This window comes from Delphinapterus leucas, chromosome 2, assembly GCF_059928025.1.
Source record: "Delphinapterus leucas isolate spDelLeu-1000000601 "Yukka" chromosome 2, BTC_Dleu_Yukka2, whole genome shotgun sequence".
NCBI lineage: Eukaryota > Metazoa > Chordata > Mammalia > Artiodactyla > Monodontidae > Delphinapterus > Delphinapterus leucas.
The window spans coordinates 18,326,359-18,351,258 of record NC_143130.1 but is presented as its reverse complement, the minus strand read 5'-3'; the positions used below and the strand labels follow the sequence as shown (position 1 = coordinate 18,351,258).

General features: G+C 36.8%; 1 protein-coding gene across 24 annotated transcripts in view; it reads right to left on the bottom strand.

Annotated features, from left to right (window-relative positions):
- The window catches only part of CREM (cAMP responsive element modulator), a 65,847-nt gene that overhangs the window by 19,995 nt on the left and 20,952 nt on the right, over positions 1-24,900 (bottom strand). For 12 of the 24 annotated variants that reach the window (XM_089904010.1, XM_089904016.1, XM_089903969.1 and 9 more), the window contains 4 exons: positions 10,743-10,889; positions 8,342-8,439; positions 8,063-8,205; positions 6-194 (listed from right to left, as the gene is read on the bottom strand). In XM_089904010.1, the coding sequence (XP_089760136.1) occupies positions 6-194; positions 8,063-8,205; positions 8,342-8,439; positions 10,743-10,889 (577 nt within the window). The remainder of the gene's footprint in view (positions 1-5; positions 195-8,062; positions 8,206-8,341; positions 8,440-10,742; positions 10,890-24,900) is intronic. The other 12 variants (XM_089904022.1, XM_089904032.1, XM_022580392.3 and 9 more) reach the window with 3 other exon arrangements.

Sequence of the window (24,900 nt, the reverse complement as noted above, 5' to 3'; positions counted from 1 at the left end):
TATACCTTGAACCACCACCTGGCTGCCTGGGACAAAGAACTGCTGTGTGCCATCTGCTGACTGTGTTGCGTACTGTACAATTGTAGCACCTGGCGGAGGAGCTCCTGAATTTGTCATTGTTAATGCCTGCAGTCCCTGAACACCATCAGATCCTGGGTTAGAAATCTGGATTGCTTCACCTTGGGCTATAGCAACTTAACAGAAAAAGAAAAGAAAAATTAGAGAATTTCAAGATTCATTTTTAATAATCCCATAAAGGAAGAATATACTCTGGATCTATTTATTACCAAAGCTTCTCATTCTCAAGTTATCCTTAATTCTCTATGCTGAATTGGTAAGGGGCTCCTCCATCATGGGGCAACACTCTGAAAAAGCTCAAAACACTTGAAAATATCTTATATTCAGAACTGTTTGAAATACACAGAACTCATGGAGTTGTCCTCCTCTCTGGCATCCATCCAACTAAATTATTTAAGAGGAAGAGTGTAGATCAGACAGGGAGAAAGTCCAGGTTTTGATTTTCTCCAGTCTTTCATATATTTTTACTTATAGATAAACAACATTCTTCTAACATTTAAGAAATGGTCAGTTAAATTCCATTGAGCATTATGATTACAATGAATTTATAATTTGTTCAGGTAACTACTTGTCTAATTTATCATCAAAAGAAAGTAGCTTTTAATGAAATATATATATACAGTATATAGCTTTAAAACATATATTTATTAAAATATACATTTCTATATATTTCTATACTTATTAAAACCTATATATATTTTTAGACTTGAGGTTTTAAAGCTCAAGTCTACAAAACTGTAACCTTTGCCATTTTGACTATGTCAGGAGAATCCTGAAATATAAAATGTTAAGTTGGAAAGAACCTTAAAAGGTAACTGTATTGAAAGACTTCATGCTACATTTACCTCTACCAAGTGTCTTGAACTGTAGCTAATGGCAACAAATATGAGGTAGACTTCCTTTAAATACTGAGACTTGCCAGCCATGTTTAAAAATTAACTTATTAACAGAAAGTTTCAAAAGAATTGATCAAATGTTATGCTTTTAAATTTCACTCTAATGGACAAATAAGTACTATTTAAAATATCTGAGAGTCCTATATATTTTCACATAAAGATGACAACTCCATGATTTAATTTAAACACTAAATTAAGTGGAACAAGGTTAAGTGGAACAAGGGCTATTCTTAAAAAAAAATCACATATAAACCAGCTAGTTAAACTTTACAATGAAGATAAAAATGACACATAATCAGAATAACGCAACACCTATAATTCAATGTAAATGTCTTATAGGAATGCTGTAGTAGTGTCTAAAATATAGTCTGAATATTTCTGAGTCATTCCCTAACTTTGTAACGGCATCTAAGCAAAGGTGACAATCTGACCGAATAAAACTATCAGAACTATTGGTAAGATTAACAACCACCACCACAACAAATCTTCAGTTCTAGGGCCAACACAGAAAGATGGATTAACATTTTAAAAAGATTTCAACACAGAGGCGCTGTCTGGTTTTAGTTTGTTGGCAGGCTGCTATACGATTGACAGAAACTAAAGAATCAGTTACCAAAATGTCAACAGCGCTGTGGTTGAGAAACTCTGAAGTAACCTCACTTTATTTGTCTGGCTCATCTAGAGCATTATATTCCGTACACATTTTAAAAACAAGATTTCACCATGACTCTCCAAAGATTTCAAGGTCTCAGGGCTCACCCCTTAATAATAAAAGGGTGTGAAAGAAGTCTGAAAAAGAAGAGATATTGCTTCCTTGGATCTTCATGGCTGGACATGAATGAATTTCATATGTTATCATATATTTGAATGAATATTTTCAGTTGATAGTTTGTTGCCAAAAAACAGTGCTTTAGAAAGAACAGGCATAGGCAGTGTAACCACAATGCTAAGAAGCACAAAGCCTAGCATACAGCAGGCACTCAATAAATATGATGAATGAATGGCTATCATTTCAAGACAGAATATATAAAAATGACTTAAGCCATGTGTGAATCCATAAGAGTTAAATGAAGTATTGTTTCAAATTATAATTATAGAACTTAATTTTCCATATTGACAATACAATTACCGAGCTTTTGAACTAGTAAAAAATCTGAGTAATTGCTTCAAAGGATAAGAACCATGAAATAGGTAGATAAAAATCCTTACTTTCTTCTTTTCATACTTCATTCTTCTCATTTTTTTTTTCATCGTTTCCCCATAGTTCCAACCAAACTTCTTTGCTTTCATACTGTGCAAAGCTGATATACCAAGAATCTGCTCCTCTTATTTTATTTTCTGGTCATCATATAATTAGGTGTGGAAAACAAAAGGCAAACACACACACACGGAAGCTGGCTCTAGGGGGAAAATGTTTCTACTGATGAGTCTTGTCGTTTAGCCTAACTTTTTTTATACCAAAGGCACTCTTGATTTTGGCACTATCAAATGACAGTGGACCCTCCCATGTAAAAATGTAGCCTCTCAATTGAGAATATTCCCAACGTGTGAAGATTTCCCAATGCTTCAGGATACGAGAAATAGGCTGTGTGTGTGTGTGTGTGTGTGTGTGTGTGTGTGTGTGTGTGTGTGTATTCAAAAGATTTGAGGAGGAAACTTTTTAGGTTACGAAATATTCAAGGATAGCATAATTTTTTTAATAAATACACATCAATATAAATTAACTAGTAGGAAAAACTAAAATGAAATTAACTGAATGAGTTTAGTCATGTCTTGTTTTAGCTAATTATTATTTTTTTTAACTTATGGAACTTTTCTAGCGAACATAAAAGGTGAAAGAATTTTGTGTCATTTATTTTCCCTACCCACTCATTCCAAACCTTCTTCTGTGTCTGGAGTATTTTAAAACAAATCTCAGACATCATATCTGGCAAATCATTTTAAAGTAAAATCACTGGCCCATATCAAGGCCATTAGCAACCACTGAAAATAAAACACCTCTGTATTTCCTACTAATTTTACCTTGGGAACCTAGGTTTTATTAATGCTTTCTTGGACTGATGCATGCAACTGAGGCATAAAAGCTTACACATATGGCCACTTTGTTGTTTGTAATGAAGAGTCCACACAAGTCTATGAATACTGATTAGGATTCAAGCAGAAGTAAAAGTGGTTTATTATTTTAGAGTATATGCACATTTATTTTCCTCTTTTAAATAATCCTAATAACATTACAGTTTGATGAAATAATCTAAATTGAATTAAAACTGAACAAATAGATTATATAGTCAATTAAATTCTACTTCAATGTCCATTATTAACTGATTCAAGACTGACAGTATGTTATCTGCTCATAGTAGTGATGGGTAGAAGCTGAGCTCTGTTGTCCTAGTTGCTCTGGGACGTACCTAACTTTTTGTCCCGTAATGTCTCAGGTGAGCTGTACTCCATAATTAAGTAGGTCGCTCTATATGCACAGATTGAAGGTTGAACACACTGACCTTACGTTAAAAAAGAGTTTGTCTAGAGAGAGTATAATTCGTTAATTAACTAAGTATTTTTCTACTAAGTTAGTTTTAGTGGTTACACAAATGTCTTCATACACATTCTTATATAGTTATGATATTTAGCCTCAAATCAGAATTAACCCAAGTATGGTCTCCCCATCCCCAACTTACCACATACAACGGTAACCAGGATGCTATCATATCAACTAGTCTAGGCAATAAATTCTTTAAAAATTCCTGGTATAAAAAATTGTGTTTAAAATAATCTGCTACTTCTACTACTCATTGCCACTGAGCACTCCTCTCCTAGAGCGATTAATATCACTGAAGCAAGGAAACTACTACTTATAGGATGAAAATTCAAGAGTTTTGATTAAAAAAATTTTTAATTAAAAAATATTTTAAAGTCTTGTATAATCAATAAAGAAGGAAGAAGAGAAAAATAAGGGTGGAAAACTGAAAAAAAAAAAAAAAAAGTTCATGACCAAATGAGGAAGGAGCAGAATTTATTTAAATTAAGATTTTATCTGACCTCTTTTCATGTGATGCTAACATCTTTTTAACCCTAAACCTGTATATATGAGCTAATCCAAACACAAACATGTAAATGTTTAATTACTTACAATTTAAAACCATCTTTATTCCACATTGCAATAAAAGGATTCATAAATAAAACTTCATCGAATGAACTTTAAAAAGGAACAGCAGACCTTATTCCAGTGAATTCTTAGATTGAAATTCAAAAAGTGAGCACAAAACAGAAGCTGTGAGTACCTGTGCCTTAAAGCCAAGAGGTGCCTTCCTCTTGAATAAAGACTAAAGAATAAATGCTAAAGAAGCATAAAGACTAAAACAGCCTCCTGTTATAACAAGAACAGCAACACCAAGGTTAAAGAGCCAGATTTACATCAAGTAGATACCGTCCTGAGTTTGCTTTGAAAGGTACCTTGGGAGCATGTAAGAAAAGTCACTCCTAAAAGCAGTAAATGCAACTGCATTTACTTTAGAATGTGCAAGCCGATCGCGCAAATTCCTCTTACAAAGAAATGGAATCGGTGCTTATTCATTTGAGTCTTCTGAGAATTCTGAATTCTTCAAGCAATCCACAAAGTTCACAGATACCTTTCTTCATATGGTGGATTTAGGACTGACCCACTTACCTATAGTGTATAAGATGCCAGTAAAGATGAATTAATAGAGATTCACTCTAACAAGATTCCTAGTAAAATAAAGTAGGAGCAAGCAAAGAGACAGGGATATTTAGGAAAAAATAATTTGAAGTTTTAGGTGACAGTCCTTAATTGGTAAGGGAAGAGGTAGGGTAAAGTAGACGGGGGATTAAAAAAAAAAACCCAAAAAGCCGTCATTAGAGAAAATTTAATGAATTAAGAAACTTCAAACATTTAAATTTCTTTACCTGCAACAGCACACATAGAAGAACCACAACTTCTACTGTTTGTGAATTCACTCCCGTTTAATGCATGTCTTGAATGTCATGCAGCAAGTAACATTCTTTGCTAATTCTAAGACTATCTGAACCACTATCGTTCAGAAATATTCTCTTGAGACAAAACAGGTTTTCTTTGACCAGAACGACTTAATTGGCATACAGCAAACCTATCACTAAGATCTGTACTTCCAGCAAAGTTTCTCAAGCCGAGGTCACTTTCTTGGTGTTACAATAATGAATCCCTGCCTATTTTAAGTTATTTTCCCTACTCCGGGAAATAGCCTGTTCTAACTTTCACTTCTTATCTTTGTGATTAAAAAAAATAAGTTGAAATAATAAGGCCAACTTCCATCAAATATCTCACTTTCAACTACTAAAAATGTGACTACCTGTATATGAGAAAACCTGAATTTTTATTTTACTTCAACTTTGACTCACAAAGTTGAACACTCCTTTTACAGTTCTTTGGTTTTTAACTCCAACTAACTCATTATAGCAAATTAAAAATAAAAGATCTAAAACAATAATTTTTGAAAAAAAGAAACAAAGTAAAGTTTGGGAGAAAGTCATCCATGGATAAAAGTTGAAGAAAGATTTAAAGTTATTTTTACAATAAAAGGCTATAAAAGGGTCTCAAAAATAGGTACATGCAAATACACAGAAAAATCTCCAGAAATTCTAGTAAAATAAACTCTATTCTAAAAATCAAAGGACACCAGTAATTGTTTCTATTTCTAGATATTTAAGAATATTAATTTCTGTTACGTTATTGCTAGTAAGAAATGGTTGATGAAAATGGATCTTGTATGTATAAATATACATTTAAAGCAAATGTCTTCTAAAGAAAAGTTTAAATGTTAGTATGCACTTTTCAAATGAAAGAATTATCAACATAAACAAGTGTCACTAATTATCATTTTTAACATAGGCAATATCCCTTCTTTTGAACCAATAAAATGGCAATTTTTAACCTGCGGACAGCACAGGTAGGACAACCACAACTTTTTATTAAAATAACTGCCAGGATCATACTGTATGGGTCCAAATTAAGAAAGCGAAGTAAGAAACTGTCCATGACTTCTGATGTGGCAAATAGAGAAATGCCTAACTTCTAAACATTCGATTTTCTAGTTCTCAACCAGAACTCCTGACTCCACTCCTGCACACCCACATACCCCACACCCAAGGTAGTGACGCTTACATCGAGCCCCCAGCTGCAAGCACGTTCTAAGAGCACAAGAAATAAAGGCTTTGATGCTGGCTGGGGGGAACAGTTTAACGACTGGGAGTGAGACACTGCCACAGCTGGCTTACATTTCTGTTTCATGTAAAAAGCAGCATGCCTCTCTTCCCCAACAGGTAAAATCTGTTATCTTCTTTTGTCCTCACATTAACCTCCGAGTTTGGCAATCTAGTATCATTCACACTTCAAAGACTAAAAACCTGAGATTCGAAACTATCTCACTGTGATCCAGGTAGTAACTGGCAGGACCAGGTGCCACCTTCCCCACGTCATCTCCAGCTTCAACATCCTCTCCAAATTCTCAGCTAATAATGTAGGCAAATTCACCACAGCATCCTCGCCCATGTCATAAAGAGATCAATTCCTAAGCAGCATCAGGATATGCCAGAGAAATGTTTCAGACGACAGACAGCATCTTAGGTCACCCTCCAAACTTTAAGATGTCTTAGCATTATTTCAGCAGTTATTTCCAACCTTTTCATGACACAAAACTGAAAATGATAATAGGTGTACAGCCCACTGCTCAAGGCCAGAGCTGACCAGCCAGGAGGTGCCAGCAGCTCCAAGCCCTGCCCGGCCATACCAGTTCTAAAACTCCCACCATCTACTCAGACAAAGTAGACCCTTTTTTGGGTCAGACAAAAAAGGCGCAGAAATCAGTGAAGTAATAAAAGAGAAATGAAGATGAAAACCTCAAGGTCTAACTTTGACAGACTATGGGGAGTTTTCTTTTCCTAATGTCAACTTTGGACATATTCATTCAGCGCCCTGTACAGGGTGTGGACAAATTATACGCCAGTTCTGTCAGGTATCAGCGTAGGAGCTACCCAAAGAACAGAAATCACCATGGCAGAATTTGTTTAATACTGCAAATCTACCACCATTAAAAGAAAAACTCTAAAAAACTAATGACTAAGGCTTCCCCATAGATTACAGCTTGCTTTAGCATCCAGGTCATAAGTTAAGACTTGAGATCTTTTGTAGGTATTGTTACTTTTTAAAGGGAAAACAGAAAATACACCTAAAATCTTAACACTGTACTTGGATCAACACAATAATTAACGTCACACATATTCCTGTACCTAACTAGCTTGTTTAAAAAAAAAAAGTTTGTTTCTGTCCTTTTTCTCTCTTTTCCTCCCAACTTTTCTTTCTAGCTCTCATTTTAAACTAAAGTATTTTTATATATAAAACATTCTTGATTTGGGAAAAGACTAGTGCTTTAACTGAAGCAAAAAGCACAGAATTAACAGCCCATTAAAATGCACAAGACTAAATGTGAATGTATCTGTTTATTTACAGCTTTCGGTACTTAAAATTTCAAATAAAGCGATCTGTCCAATTGCTTTAGTTTAAAAAAATAAATCATTTTTCCATTCTCTTCTAGAAAAAGCTGCAGCACAAATTAACACAGTAGAGAGTAGTGAAAACAGAATTACATTTAAAACATAGTTTAGAAAACATATGCACCTCTTTTAGATTAGTAAGTATAAAATGTAATTGTTGGTGACAAAAGCCAACAAGAATGAAATACAGACATTTATATCTTATTATGTTCACATGTATCATAGAGACAAAAACAGTAAGTTTTAAACTTTTACTAGATATGAATATACACATATAAATAAGAAAAACCCTCTCTTTATTTTTACCCCAAAGTTTTCTTCTATTTTCAGTAAAATTTTTTTTTACTTTTCAAAAGTATATGACAACTGTCAGTACAAATCTCTCACTTCTTTAACATGTACTTTTCACACTATGATACACAGTTTAGGTATCATGACGTATTTTAAAATGGGTCAGTTTAGTGTCAAAACCCGAGATGCTTCAAGGAAACTAGAGAGACTTAAAGTTAGCAGTACGTCATATGGAATTGCAGCATACATACTGTATTGCCCCGTGCTAGTCTGATATATGCTAGTCGGCACTGCCATAGCAGCGATATTAGGTGACGTTCCTTCTTCCTCGGATTTTTCTTCTTCAATCTTGGGAACACCAGGCACATCAGAGGAAAGTTCATTCAGTATTTTTCTAAAATATAATTTAACAATATAAATAATTAAGATACATGAATGAGATTTAAAACAGAACAGCTATAATGGGAGAATCTGATGTATAATTATTCTCTTTTGGAAAAAGTATCATTACAGTAGGAAACTTAACTTACCTGTAAGAGGGTCTTCGTGAAAGGATTTCTCTGCGTTTATGAAAATCAATTACACTTTCTGATTCTGCAGACTCATCTGTCTCTGCAATTGTTGCTACCTATAACACAAGAGTTCCTGAAATGCATCATAAAATCCATGGTATCTCCTTCATTCACAACACGGTGCTTAAGGGTCTCTCTGTGTGCAGCACTAAGCCGGGCGCTGGGGACAGAACACACTGAGACGCACTAACCACGCTCACAACCTGGCGCAGAGGAAGAGGAAGCACAGACAACAACACTTAGTTGTAGAACCAGCCTGTGTGCAAAGGATGGCACAGATAACATATACTGCAGAAATGCAAATGAGTGTCAGGCAGCCTTCAGGAAAGCACTCAGTGTAAGATACACGAGACCTAAGATCCAACCCTGAAAATATCTCATAAATCCAGCAGGGGGTGAGCCAGCGAGTGACAGAGGCAGAAAATAATACCACTGCTGACTTATGCTGCTGGGTCTTCAAATTAGACATTAGATAGGTCCAAAGAAGAAAGAATATTTAAGCAGGTATAAACACGTGGGTAACAAGCCTGGTTAAAGTTACAAGAAGTAGGTGGGTGGGCTTGATGGCAGTAGGTCTTGAAGGTCAAAATAAGGAATTTCTCCTTAAAAGAAAGATCAGATTTTTAAATACAATTTCATTTTTTCAAGTAATAGTATAATAACAAATAGTAAAGAAAGTCAGGAAACTAAAATAATGAATCTCTCTACAACATGACTGCTCTCAATATATTCAGCCATCTATCATAGGGGCTAGGATAGTTCTGAGTTTGCAAAACTCACTTTACTTAATATTACAATTATATGGGAATTTGATTTGGGCACAATCAAAAAAGCTTATTAAAATACCAACAATGCAGGCAGGAATATATACTTCCCAAGGCACATGGATGTACATATTTGTTCACCTACATGTATGACCTTGCATCTCTGGTGATGAACACCCTACACATAAGCACACTCATCCATGAGGAGAACTTATTAGAGAAACTGCCGCTGCAAGTCAGACAACCATATATCATCACCAAATATTTATCACTGTAAAGTGGGCTTCCACACATCTCTCGTACAATCGTAACAACTCCCTTATGCAAGGTAAGCTATTATTTTAGAAAGTGAAAACTGAAGTTCATCATTCGACAGGTAGGAATTCTAACACAAGGTCCACAGACACCTACCTCTACAAAGATAATCATATCATCCATTTAACAAAATCCAAAAGAGCCTACTGAATATGAGATATTTTCTTCCAGTACCAGCAAGGTTAAAACTAAGTAGAAATATTGATATCTGCACCCCAATAAAAGTCATAATACAATAAGGAGAGTGGAAAAACTTTCTTGCTTTATAATTAGGGTCAGAAAGAGTCAGAAAGTCCTGGAATCAAAGTTCATTGCAGGAAATTAAAAAAAAAAAAAAAGACAATACTGAGAATCACTCTTACATTTTTGAAAGACAGGAGAGACACCTGTGCTGAAAAGATAACCAAGCTTTTAACGCATGTGGATTTATTATTACTTCAAGTGTCATGTTGCAACTCTCATCCTTATTCTGCAACAAACTGGATTCAAATATGCAGAAAAAGGTAAGACTGATTAAGTATAAGAAACTACATTTTCCTCAGAGATCTTTTTGTCATCAATTAGGTTCACATAATTCCAACATTTAAAGGACAAAAACAAACTGACCTTAAAAAGGAACAAACATAAATTCAGTAGAAGAGAAAAGTATGCTTTTAAAAATGCATACTTAATAATTTACATCTGTTGATGCAAAGAAATGTTTTAGCTTTGAGAAATGTTAAGAATTTATGACCAACTTTGATGACAATAAATAACAAAACACATCTCTGGATCGCAACCACAACACTAACCACGTCTAAAACAACCAAGATTTAATCTGATGTTAACACCAAGTAACAATAATATCATGTCACACATATTGAATTAACAATAAACCTAAGTTTCTACACTCTAATGTGAGTACTGGTGAAAACAGCATCAGTAGTACAATATTTACATTACCATGTTTATCAGACATCTCCAAAGAATCCTCAAAATACTTTTAAGCATCTTTGGAGAGCATTGCTAAACAAATCTAACTGTGAGCAGAGAGCAACAACTTAAAGGAGAATGACTCAATCTGTAAATTAAGAGCTGACAATAAAACAACTCGAGTCAAATCTATGTGTCTAGCAGGGCACAATGCACGTCACACATAAAAAGGAAATTCGTCTAAATGTTAAATAACAAGATCTGAGCATCAAAGCTACACAAAGAAAATGAGGATAAATGAATTAGTAAAAGAAAAAAAAAAAAAGCTCAAGAAAGTCCAAGACAAATCATCTGGGAAGGAAGCTAACCTGAACAGTCTGTAATTGTGGTGACTGAATAACCGATGGCTGTGGTGTCTGAAATACTCCCTGGACATGTACAGTTTGGCCTGAAGGTAACTGTACTAGAGTTACAGCTGGGGAGCCTCTTCCGGTGCCTGACCCAGCTACAGAAACCTGCAAAAATGATCATCATTGAGGATTAAGGCTGGACCTTTTCTTGGTTCTTTACGTTTTTCTTAAAGAAATACCATTCACTATTATGACTGGCCTATTTTTCCTGCTTCTAAGAAATGACAAGCAAGCTGGGGTATGTACCATTAGGAGATGGTTACTGTCCTGGAACAGTCATTCTCTGATGTGACAGATATTAAAGAACCCATGCTCCTCACTGTCGGTTCCCATGCTTTGGTGGCTAAGAATGTTCCAAGCACAAAGTTCTAAAGCAGTTAAACTACCTCACTGCGACCTCACGACTGCTAACAGTGAAGCCTTCTTTAGGCCAGAGTATAAACCACCCTCCTTAACTTCTTAAGAGAAATCGGAGACAGAACTTAAAGATGGTAAATTATTTTTTAATAAATGAAACTTCTGACATATGATGTTATAGTATTACTCCAGACACAAGCTAATGCCTTGTCTCTATACTGATGAAAACTGCGGTTACTTTTATGCCCCAACAGTCACAAAAAGGGCACAGGCCAAAGAAATTCCAGGACCTCTCATGCCCCTCGCACCTCCGAACCAGAGAAAGCTCATGACTTGGAGCCTATGTGGCCCTGGCACACTTCTTTCCCCCCAACTCGAGCATCCAGAGGGGCCAGAACCATCACTTGGCTTGCACAGACAGGAGAGAACAGCCGTTTACCAGCTACCTTGGGTGCTTTGGACAAAGATCCCTACCAGTAAAACACAATAAAACCTTCACTTCTCTGGACTCAAAACCTGCCAAGTTTCTAATTAGTACACAACTGTCCTAGAGGCCAGTGTAATCTTACAAACTTTGCCTCATTTTACTAAGTTTCACTATTCATTATGACTTAACTCAGAACACCGAAAACTTTGGACATGAAAGAAGCTACTAGTTTCTATCATGAGTGGTGGCAGACCACAGAATCTAAAACAAATTTTGAAGAAAGCTTCCGTTGGACCTCACTTTAAGGAAAACCAATCATTTCCAATCTACTTACTCTAATACTTTAAAAAGAATTATTAAAAACTGGGTTTATAACAAATAATTAGATTTATTTAAAACATCATTCTCTTGGAAGGCAAACTTCTTCGGCAATCCAAAAGTAAAAACTCTTCTATCCATGCAAGAGAACCTATGCGGAGAGCATTGAACTAGGTGCCCTAGGGTGGAAAGCAGAATTGCTAAAACCAACACCTAAGAAACAACAGCACACAAACAGTACAGAACTAACTGCTCCATTGTCCAGGTCGTGAAAACCACAGGAGCACAGAACCGAAAGACCAGTACGGGCCTGAACAACAAGTGGAGGCCTTGTGTAGAAGCTGCCGATTGAGCTGGGCCTTGCTGTGGCCTGGGTAATAGCTGGACAGAAAAGCGAGAAACTGGGCCGGAGACACCCAACATGTAGCCCACGGGGCAAATTCAGCCCACCTGCTCCTGGAGTTTTATTGCCTACTTTAGATTTCAGGGGAAAGAAAAAGGGCATTCCATAATGGAGCCAGCAGATTTAACAACCAGAAGTTTAAAAACCACTAGATTTACTCTACAAATGTTCCCTGCATGAATTATAAAAAAGGATCCATCTCTTTGTGAACCAACTGCCAAAAGGTACTCCTTTGCCAAATGACCAATTCTCAAACTTTTTAGTCTCAGGACACCTTTCCACTCTTAAAAATTACTGATGACCTCAAATAACTTTTGTTTATGTGATTTATATCCAGCAGGATGCTGTAAACACACAAGCAGCTCCTGGGAAGGGAGAATGCTATGGGTAACTTTTGCAGATTTCTGTAATTTCAATACTCCTACTATGGCAGATTTCAAGCTACCAATGGGTGACACTGAACACAAAGCTGGAAAAAGATGTACACAATCGGCTCTCACAAGCCAGCTCAGCCCACTGTTGGTTATATGTACTGATATTTACCACATTAGAAATTAAAACTGAGAAATGTTTAAAATACTTAGTAACTCACTTAAAAATAACAATAATGCCATTACATGCTAACATAAATAACATTTTATGAAGACTACTTTCCAAGACAAAATAATTAATGACAAGAGTGTCAATGTTTTACATTTTTACAAATTCTTTTAATGTCTGGTTTAACTTAAAACAGCTGGATTTTCATACCTATTTCTGCACTGAATCTGTTGCAATATGTTATTTTAATCGGTATGTGAATAAAATATGCCTCTTACACATGTATGAATAGAAAAGGAGGAGTATTTCAATGGCTTTTTCAGAGAAATGTGGGTATTCTTCTTTGATACTACACCAAAATTCAGCAAGTGGTTGTTTCTTAAAGGTTAGTGGCCATGTGGAATCTGAAAACTTAGTTACGTTAAAATCCATTCATCTACCTTATACTTATACATTGATCTATCTTATACTCTTTAGCCAGGCATGATTTTGTAACGTTATGTGGTAGTTATTTGGAAAATACTGGCTCACTGAGTTAAGTAGATCTCCCAAATGCTGACACATTTCATGATACACTATCAGAAAATCACATTCATTAAAATCAACATCAACTTCATCAGAAAACTATAAATACTGGGAAGCTATCAAGCTCAAAATGGCAGATGGAGATTTTCCAAAATTCAAAACTGCTGCTTAAAAGCCTGAATTGCATCATTGGCAATAAATACTGTTAATTGTTTTCGTTGACGTGACAAGCTTACTTCATTTTTTTTTGAATTTCTTAATTTCATTTTATTTATTTTTTTATACAGCAGGTTCTTATTAGTTATCCATTCTATACACATCAGTGTATACATGTCATTCCCAATTGCCCAATTCATCACACCACCCCCCTCCCGCCTCACCCCCTGCCACTTTCCCCCCTCGGTGTCCATACGTTTGTTCTCTACACCTGTGTCTCTATTTCTGCCCTGCAAACTGGTTCATCTGTACCATTTTTCTAGGTTCCACATACATGCGTTAATATACGATATTTGTTTTTCTCTTTCTGACTTACTTCACTCTGTATGACAGTCTTTAGATTCATCCACTCATTTTCTTTTGAGAAAATGTTTTTCAAATACTCAAGTCTGAACAGTCATAGTTTGGCTATTTGCCATTATTTCAAGAAAAATGATGTTCTGTTTGGGGGGGTGGGGGAATGCAGCTAGTTCTTCTTGCCTCTCATTCAATAACTCAAGTGTTTTTTTCTCAAGATCACCATTGGTCTTCAGTACGCAGCAGAAATGGTTTCAGTGAATGTCCCACTTCCACAGCACAGAATATTAAAACAACATGTACTCGAGGGTCAAGATTTAATACAATTGGTAATGTCTGCTGATTCATCCGGGACAGTCTTAAGTGAAACTGACATTTTTTTTAAAAAACTGCAAGTTAATGTAGTGAAGACCACAATGACAGTTCGGCACCACTGCCACTGACTTGATCGTGCTAAGGTGCCAACAGTTTTACCCCCCAAACTGTTTTTGCACCATCAGGGCAAATGCCAATACAGAGAAAAAAAGAAAATAAATCTTAGTATTACCGTGAAAATAGGTTTGTCATCCCAAACCTCCAGGCATGATTGTGTAACACCATGTGGGAGTTATTTGGAAAATACTGGGTCCTTGGAGTCTCCTCCAGGCCTCCCTGAAAACTACTGCTCTATCCTCACGCAGCCCCTAGGTAAGCCCTGCTCACAGCTCAGAGCACAGAGCGCTGAAGCAGGCGGCAATTTCAGCTCCACCACAGCAGCACAGCCAAAACCACCGTATATAGTAACCCTGATAGAGCATTCGTATCGCAGAGATGGAGCAAAACAGAATATACATTATACCCAAGAGTATTACTAGTATTCCTGCAGACTGGACCTGTGGCTTGAGATGGCAGACAGTGCCACATTCACTTTCATGGGGAAATGACCAGCTTCAAAGAAATTAGATATTTTGAAGAATTGAAGAACTCAAGAAAGATTCATGGGGTTTTGATAAGTATAAATCATGCGTTAAGTTGCTCTAATTGTCTTTCGGGTGTAATTTTCAGGACTTCAAATTATTAAACAACGCTCTATCAAAAAGGCTTAGTGAGAAGAAAACCTGCTGTAGAAAGGGAGCTGTACCCACTAGTACAAAACTGTATTCCTAGAATTCTGGAGATGAGTTATACAAATCTGTAACTACAGTGAAAACTCTTACGTCTGAACTCTGGGTAGTACAAAAAGCTCATGAGACAACTCTTTAGTTAAACTGTTGAAATAGAGGCTGAGAAGCAGCACAAGTGACATACCCTAGAGTCACAATTCCAATGTATCCTTAAAAAACAACAACAACACTCTTAGATCTAGAGAACCTGTCAGGCATTCTACATTCTTACTGGTTTTGCCAAAACTGATCTGTGACTAGCATTAAGCTTGTAACTAACTGTACTGGTAGAGTTAACAGGATAAACATCATCATTCATAGGAAAAAAATTCATGTGGTTCCCTACCTTTAACATCTTATCATTATTATTATTCTATTGATCACATGAGCCACAAGTAAATACAGGGCGCCCTTGAAGTAGGATGTGGTCCACAGATGGCACAGAAGGAACTCAGGCAATGATTCAAGAACATGCATGGTGGCCCCAAAGCCAAAAATGGGTAAATAAAGAAGCATCTTTTTGTTTTTGTGCAAGGTGGCAGATTCCGTTTTAGGCAGGCTAGGGTGAAAGCAATGGGAGGAAACCAGTTGCAAATGTTTAGTGGGCAAGGAGAATTATGGGACTGATGCTTGGGTTAGAGCTCAGGAAATAAAGATGTGAGATACACTGACAAAAAGCAACCTATAAAGACTACTATACTTTATTCACAATGTGCAAATAGAATTCTACAGAAGCTCTGGAAAGAGAAGGAAATTAAGTCTCTCCTAAAGGACACTACTATAGAGACACAAATTTTAGTTCACTTGAACTAAAATATGCATACTTCACGTAGAAACAGGTCTTTCTTATAAACATCATATACTCATTGCAAAACTTTTTAAGAAGTAAATCTCACAGAAACAAGACATACTTATGAATTAACTCATTCTTTTGTTCACTTAACAAATGTTTATTGGAAGCCTGCCTTGTGGACCAGTCTACACAGCAGGGATATAGCAGTGAACACGAAAAGTCTGCTCTCCTCAATCAGGAGACAGAAAACAGATGAAGAGACAAAAACATAATTTGGGGTGGTGCTAAATTCTCAAAAGAAAAACAAAGAAGGGTAACTGATGAGGTGGCGGGAGGGTGGAAGGAAGCTACTTAAGGTATACCTACTGTATAAAGAAAAGTGGGAAAGGAAGCCATGGGAAGATCTATCTATATTCATCACATTCCAACAACCAAGCAGGCAACTGCTCAAAAAACAAGCACATAAAATGGATGTATTTTATATTTCATAATTTTTATACCTCTTTTTATGAGGCTCTAAAAGTGTGTATAATGAACTCATAGTAGACATAGTTTACCTTTTCTTCCTGATCCCCTGAAGAATAATCCTCTTCTATAGGATGCCTGAAACACAGATTGTGCTGATGCCACCACATCTACCGAAAACCCCACTATAGACAATAGTTAATCTGAAGAAATAAATTAAGATGATGCAATTGACAGCCTTACTTGGCTTTGCAATTTAAAAAACTCTAATAATGACACATAACTGGGAAAACCTCACAATGTTGTAACACAGCATTTGATTAGCACCTAGTGGACTGGCTCCAATCTGTAGCTAGGTTCCCTTATGATGGGGTTTATGATGTCACAGAGCCACTGAGCCTGCATTTAAGACAGTTAATAAAGGATGAAAAAATGTGAATTCATGGTATAGCAGACTTTGCTATCAACTCTGCTGCCTGAAAAGTCAGATCTATATATTACCTATTTTAATTCCAAGGACTACAATGAAAACCCAATTAACACTCTATGTGAGAAGCTGGAAAACTATACTGATTTCTGTGTATTAAGACAGGATTCTCAACAGTCTGTTTCTTCTATGGAAAAAAGAAGTGTTTAAAGAATATTTCAAATATTTTAAGGCTGAAAACAGGAAAATAATATTTTAAATGTGAACACTTTAATAAAGACACAAGCCACTTCATTTAAAAAAAAAGTTGTATTTACTTGGGCTAAGTGAAGACAAACACAAAAGGAAAAATGTAGAATTGGTATCATTTTAGTGTCTTTAGTGTTTTTCTTTCCCATATTGAGGTTCTTCTTTTTTTTTTTTAAACAGTGTAGCTAACAAACTGCCAAAATCAATGGAGTTAAATTTTACCTTGTGAATATCAACTGAAAACACTGATAACAGAGTTGGCCACGTAAGACTGATATTTTTATATTTACTATGTTAAAATTGTTAGAACTATAATATGATCCTTGAATCCTTTGTGTGTAAGGCATGAAGAAATACTATCTGAAATCTATAATCTGAATTTAAAAAGGGAGAAGTGGATTCTGTTTCTGGTACTGTAATTATAAATGGCCAAATATTATGTCTCTTTAAAAAAATTCCCCTCTTGAAAGCAAAGCAAATGTCGGAATCAAGTCATTCTTAATTATATAGTCTGATAATACTTCCAATAAGCAGTGGTGATCACTGTGATGATCAGTGATGACAAAATTAGGGGTTCTTATGCTTTGAAAAACAATGTCCTAGTGAAATTTTTCCCTAGCTAATCCTTATAATTTCCTATTTATAGTACTTGGAGCGTCATTTTATATTCTAACCAATACTAGATGTTTTACTTGTATTTATAAAGACTATGAACACGTACATGACCTTTATAGAAGTCAAAAATCCTTTAGCTCTAGTTGTTTAAAAATCAATCTTATATCTTGGTTTCAGTAAGACTGAAACTAAAACTGATCATAATTTTCTAGCCAATTGCATTACAAAGTAGTAAATGTACATAGTGAAGTAAGTTGCAGTGAGATCCTGAGCCAAAAATGGCATTTACCCAGCAGATGTCTTACAAGGGCAAACACTGGACTCTTAACAATGATACACATCATTTCTAGTAATGAATAGGAAATGCACGTGCCAAAAGCCAGAAGCTACAGAATGAATGCCTAAAACCACTTATTGTCCAAACTACATATTAATCTATTTCTGACCAAAATCAACTCAGGAATGTCTATGCAGAAAACTGCAATTCACTTGAATTATTCTACCTTAATTCTTCTACCAATCACTTGGTATAAGTCCTAAAGAGTACTGACTAAGCAAAAGCAACCTTAAAAAATAGTAACAATAAACAAAATGTGGTATATACATGCAAAGGACGAAGGAATTCCTATCACATACTGTATAGCTGAACCTTCAGGACATTATGCTAAGTGAAATAAGCCAGTCACAAAAAGACAAATATTGATGATTCCACTTATCTGAGGGTTCTAAAAGTAGTCAAATCATAGAAACAGAAAGTAGAATCACGGTTACCAGGGGCTGAGGGGAGGAGTAAAAAGGGAGTTGCTATTTAATGGGTATAGGGTTTTAGATTTGCAAGATGAAGAAGTTCTAGCGATCTGTTTCACAACGATGTGAATATGCCTAACACTACTGAACTGTACACCTGAACTTAAGACTGCAGATTTTATGTATTTTTTTTCCACACATAAAAAATAGCAATAACTATTGCCCCACATTTGGTGGATATGATAATTAACTGACTTATTGCCAGGAAGATACTCAATAAATTGATTTTACCAAAGGCAATGAGACTGACTTCCCCATCAGTTTATAAGACATAATTCTAAAGCTCTGGGCATTCCCGTACTCTTGGCCCCAGAATTACTGCTCAAGACACAGACTAGCTATTGGTGCCAGGATTTATATGGACCAGTTACTAATACATCAAAATGGATAAAATTTAACTTTTCTATGCTCTTCATATATCCGAGGTCAGAAGCTGAGTTGCAATCTAAATATGATACTATCTTATCTGCCACTAAATAATGAAGGAGTAACAGTATACAGTATATATGTATACATACAATGGTTACTGCATAGTACTGTGCATATATATATAGTATTATATATACAGTAGCTAGATGTAGCATATATTTATGATTACTCTTTGCTAACTATGCATTTTCCCAGGTAATGCTATCTGAAATGGTCTGGTTCAACACTGAGTACCTACGTATTACAAGTAATAGAAATGCTTAATGAAATCTAAAGCCAGGTGCCTGGGTTCTGCCTTTTATTAACTGTGTGACCTATGACAAGTTATTCACCCTCTCTGTACCTTAGTTTCCTCAAGTGCAAAAGAGAATGAAAAAAACACAGTACCTTTCTACAGAGCTGTTGTGAGAGCTGAGCTATATGTGTAAAGCATGGAACAGCGTCTGGCACATACTGAATATTCAATAAATGCTCACTCTTGTTATTTTTATTATTGTTACATTTCATTTAAATAATTTGGTCAAGAATGTAGAGCTTAATTTACATGTATTGATATTAATCCTTTGATTTGGAAAGATTAAAATATTTTTTAAACTATTCCTCAAAATTAAGGTGGAGAAAGAAGAATCAAGGATTTGCATGAAAGTAGAAGTCAAAATCTGAATCAGTGACAAAACATGGCCAGACCAAATTGCATCCTTAAGCTTTTTCAGTTTTAGTCCAAAGATCAGAGTTTACAAATAGAAAAGTCTAAGAATTTAGCTCCTAAAAAAACAGTATAATGAAACTTGGTCTCACCATGAAATCAAAAATCTAGTAATAAATTTTAGATTTTCAGAGCCAAAATGTTGTGAAGGAATGCTTGCAACGTTTTAAAATTTCTAAAATAAATCCAAAGTACAAAAATTTAGTATAAATAAAATTTGGTAGAAATAAAATATACCAATTTAAATATATTCATGACACTATATCAGAACTTTGCTTATAAAACAACTACATATCAGCTTTTCTTCTCTATACCCACTGGAGGCCTATTTAAGCATAAATAGATTTATATTACTTTAGAATGAATTTTTGATACAATATATTCTTATAAATTTATTTATTTTTGGCTGTGTTGGGTCTTCGTTGCTGCGCGCGGGCTTTCTCTAGTTGTGGTGAGCGGGGGCTACTCTTTGTTGCAGTGCGTGGGCGACTCATCGCGGTGGCTTTTCTTATTGTGGGGCACGGACTCTAGGCGCGAGGGCTTCAGTAGTTGTGGCACGCGGGCTCAGTAGTTGTGGCTTGCGGGCTCTAGAGCACAGGCTCAGTAGCTGTGGCGCACGGGCTTAGTTGTTCCACGGCATGTGGGATCTTCCCGGACCAGGACCCGAACCCATGTCCCCTGCATTGGCAGGCGGATTCTTAACCACTGTGCCACCAGGGAAGTCCTGATACGATATTTTTTTTTTTTTTTGCGGTACGCGGGCCTCTCACTGTTGTGGCCTCTCCCGTTGCGGAGCACAGGCTCCGGACGCGCAGGCTCAACGGCCATGGCTCACGGGCCCAGCCGCTCCGCGGCATGTGGGATCTTCCCAGACTGGGGCACGAACCCGCGTCCCCTACATCGGCAGGCGGACTCTCAACCTATGCGCCACCAGAGAAGCCCCTGATACGATATATTTTTAAACTAGCATAAGCCACTTCATCTCAAAACCTGGCCACTACTATTCTAACCATATGAGGTTACTATAATGAATAAAGCAAACATTTATTGCACGTGGACTTTGTGTCAAGCACGGTATTTGGGCTTCACATAAGTCATCGCATTTAATGGTCAACCAATGAAATTAGTATTTCAATTATTTTAGGTAAAGAATCAAAGAATTCAGTCTAGTAAGTATTTACTTAAAACTATGTATAAAAATTAAGAAAATAATTTTGTGCAGGCCTAGCTGCTCCACGCCATGTGGGATCTTCCCGGACCGGGGCACAAACCCGTGTACCCTGCATCAGCAGGCGGACTCTCAACCACTGCGCCACCAGGGAAGCCCCCCATTATTTTTTAAAAGGTATTTAAAAAGAGGTCTATTGCTGTATAAACATACCTACTGAAAGGCAAATGTCTTTCCTGAACTATTTCTGCTTGCACCATTGTCATCTAATATTGTCTCTACTTAGTATTTTCAACTCCATAACCAGGCTTTTCTCTTCTATGCCTTTTTGGAGAATGACATGTTATATCTCTGATAGGGCTCAGAAAACTCACATTTCTGAAGATCACTATTAAGATGTTGTCCTCACTTATCAATGAAGTGAAAATTTCCCAAAGCCTCTGTGTTTTCCAAATGTAATTCCTTTAATGATTTGGGGTTTACAAAGGTTGCAGTAGCAAAAAATTGAAATAAGGCAAAGTAAATAATCTCTGGATTTTATTCAAAGAAGGAATTATAAAAATTAATGCTCCATTTTTAAAATCTCAATGTCTAGTCTATTATTTATTTATTTATTTATTTTGCGGTACGCGGGGCTCTCACTGCTGTGGTCTCTCCCGTTGCGGAGCACAGGCTCCGGACGCGCAGGCCCAGCGGCCATGGCTCACGGGCCCAGCCGCTCCGCGGCATGTGGGATCCTCCCAGACCAGGGCACGATCCCACGTCCCCTGCATCGGCAGGCGGACTCCCAACCACTGTGCCACCAGGGAAGCCCTTGTTTTTTTTATTGTGGTAAAAAATACATAATATAAAATTTACCATCTTAACCATTTTTAAGTGTACCGTTCAGTAGTAAGTATATTCACACTGTTGTGAAACAGATCTGCAGAACATTTTCATCCTACAAATCTGAAACTATACCCCTTAAACAACAGCTCCCTTGTGTCTCCTCCCCCCAACCTACTCTTTAACTAGAAAAAAGTCAGAGAAAAGGATAAAGAGAATAACTGTTTATTCTCAGTTATTTTGCCATTACCACTACCGACAAACGACCTGTTACTAAAACTAAGAAGGAAGACTTGAATATCAAACAAAAAGTACCCAAATCTCATAGAAAATCATTACAAATGACAGAAAATCTCTAACAGTCTCTCAAACACCAAAACAGATTTGTATGCATTTTTTTCTGATTATAAGGTGTATAAAAACAAAACCTTTTTCTGAAATTTGACTTTGACTGCTTTATACCTACTGAAATTACCTTTGAAACACCGATTTTCATTCAAAGAAAAGTATCATTTAACACACTGGGATGAAAACACAGAGTATATTCTAAAGCCAAAAGCCAACCTTTAAAGAAATCTGTTAGCTATTATACACAAAGTTATCAAAATATGAGTACAGATTATATAACAAATTCTTATTCAAAGTGAATAAAATGGTGACTAATATTAACAGTTCACAAATTATTTTTACTTATATCCCTTTAACCTTGAATTACCTTCAAGAATGAGTTACATTTCAAAGCAGTATATTTTCTTGAATTAGTTGACTAAGCAACAACAAAGATTTAGCATTTACTGAAAAAAATTCACTGTTCTATTTTTTTCCTCCTAACTTTTGTTAATTTTTAGAACTAATTCTAAGTGAATACAAATGTTATGTTCAAAAAATTTTAATTAGGGCAATTAAAAATAACCAGGGGAAGGAATACATAAAATTAAGAAGCAATAGAAAGTCAACAATAAAATGAAAATTTTTATTTCAAAATCTTAAGAGGAACTTTTTCTCTTTCAGTAAGAGCCCCTCAAGTCAGGGAATCAGCATATTGAGGTTTAAAAAACAAGATTCAATTAAACACTGAGCTTGCACTTCCCTGGTGGCGTAGTGGTTAAGAATCTGCCTGCCAATGCGGGGGACACGGGTTCAATCCCTTGTCCGGGGAGATCCCACATGCCGTGGAGCAACTAAGCCTGTGTGCCACAACTGCTAGGCCTGTGCTCTAGAGCCCACGAGCCGCAGCTACTGAGGCCGCGTGCCGCAACTACTGAAGCCCATGCGCCTAGAGCCCGCGCTCCACAACAGAAGCCACCACAGTGAGAAGCCCGAGCACCGCAACAAAGAGTAGCCCCCACACACCACAACTAGAGAAAGCCTGCGCGCAGCAATGAAGGTCCAGTGCAGCCAAAAAAGAACCAAGACAAAACACTGAGCTTGAACTAGATGTACTCAGCCGACAGTAAGTATACCAAATCAACCTAACACGATACAGACCAACTGTAATATACAAGTATGACGTTGCTGACCAATTATCAATAGCAAGTGTTGCTTGTATGTTGCTTGTTTTTTTTTCTGATAGCCATCCATATTCTTCCTGGTCCTACTTAGAACCAAGAACATGGATTTTTGGCACAGCTGGCCAAAACAATGAGAAATGCCATTCCAATTTTCCACCAGTTTGAAACAGAAAACACACAAGTCATACACTGAAACCTATCCCTTGTTAAATCATTCCTACTCCAATCCCTCACTGCATGCCAGGCCTGCTTTCTTCTAAGATGCTTCTTTACGTACTGTTTGCATTTACAGCAGAGAGGATAAGAAAGGAGGTTAGGGCTTCCCTGGTGGCGCAGTGGTTGAGAGTCCGCCTGCCGATGCAGGGGACGCGGGTTCGTGCCACGGTTTGGGAAGATCCCACGTGCCGCGGAGCTGCTGGGCCTGTGAGCCATGGCCGCTGAGTCTGCGCGTCCGGAGCCTGTGCTCCGCAACGGGAGAGGCCACAACAGTGAGAGGCCCGCGTACCGCAAAAAAAAAAAAAAAAAAGAAAAAAAAAAAAAGAAAGGAGGTTAGTAGAGTATAATCTCTGAACAACATTCCCTAGTGGCTTCCTCTGCTCCACAGAGTCTCCTTGTTTCCAAAAATACAGAGGTTCTCAGAAAGGTTAAATTTCATATTAGAACTAACTCTCTCAAAGCACTACGCTGACCCTGATATCTTGAGTTTCCTTCCAGCTCTATGACCCCTGTGATTCTGCTCCTTTCACCTTTCCTTTCCTATCTGTGCTGAAACTTTGAGAATTGGCCATTTACAAAATAGGGTTATTTATCTTTCCAACTCAAGGTGTCATACTCAGGCCACAGGCTGCATCAGCAGCTATAAGGCATGAAGCTCCAGATAGCACATCCTCTCCTGAGGCTCCATCTGGATTACCGCGCTCACCCTGAGTTTCATGGTAGCGTTATCAATTCCCAAGAGACGTGGAACAAGAAAAGTTCAAGGTGCTACCACTGTTGCCTTCAGAGTAGATTACACATTTGTGAGATGAATGGGGAAATGTGAGCATGGAGTGCATATTATACCAAGGAATTATGCTCGATTTTGTTAGGTATGATCATGACATTTGGTTATATAGGAAAATGTCCATAACCTCTTAAGAGCTGCATACCCAGAAGAAAGTAGGAATGACATGACGTGATGTCTGAGATCTGCAGAGCTGCTTAAAATTCTTCGACAAAAAGAAAAAAAAGAAGATAAATGAAGCAAGTGCTACCAAATCTTAATAATTTTTAAGTTTCTACATATATATGCGGGAGAATTATTCTACTCTTGTATATGTTTGAAATCTTTCATCACAAAAGGAATGATAACTTCCCATTACCCATTTAAGGATTATATTATTTCCAAAGGCTGTAAATATTATTTTAAAAACTACCTGTATATACAGTAATTTTGCTTTTCACCGTTTTAGCTTTAGGAAAGGGTTTCCTCCTGGCTTGGTTATATAAAATAGACTCTTCCATTTACCACCAAGAGTTTTTCCAGGGGGGAAGGGTGGGGATGGGGGTAGAATCTAGTCTTACATATGTATCAACACATACACTTACCAGACAAGATTCCAGCTTCAATTAAACAAACAAACAAAAAAATCTACTTTAAAAACTAACTCAGGCAAGAAGAAATCCAAGTCACAGTACTCAACCTCGATGATCTGCCACTCCAGCCTCTAGCCCTTTGACACTGTCACCACGTGACTTCTGTTCACTATTGGATACAGTTAGAAGGGAAAGGTTCCACTGATATCTGGGAAGTTATAAAACAGAAAAACTGAAAACTGAGAACTCCAGCCTCCCTCAATCAGTCAGCAGAGCAGAGGTGTGAGGGCCAAGAGCAAGCTCAAGTTTTCAGATCTTCGT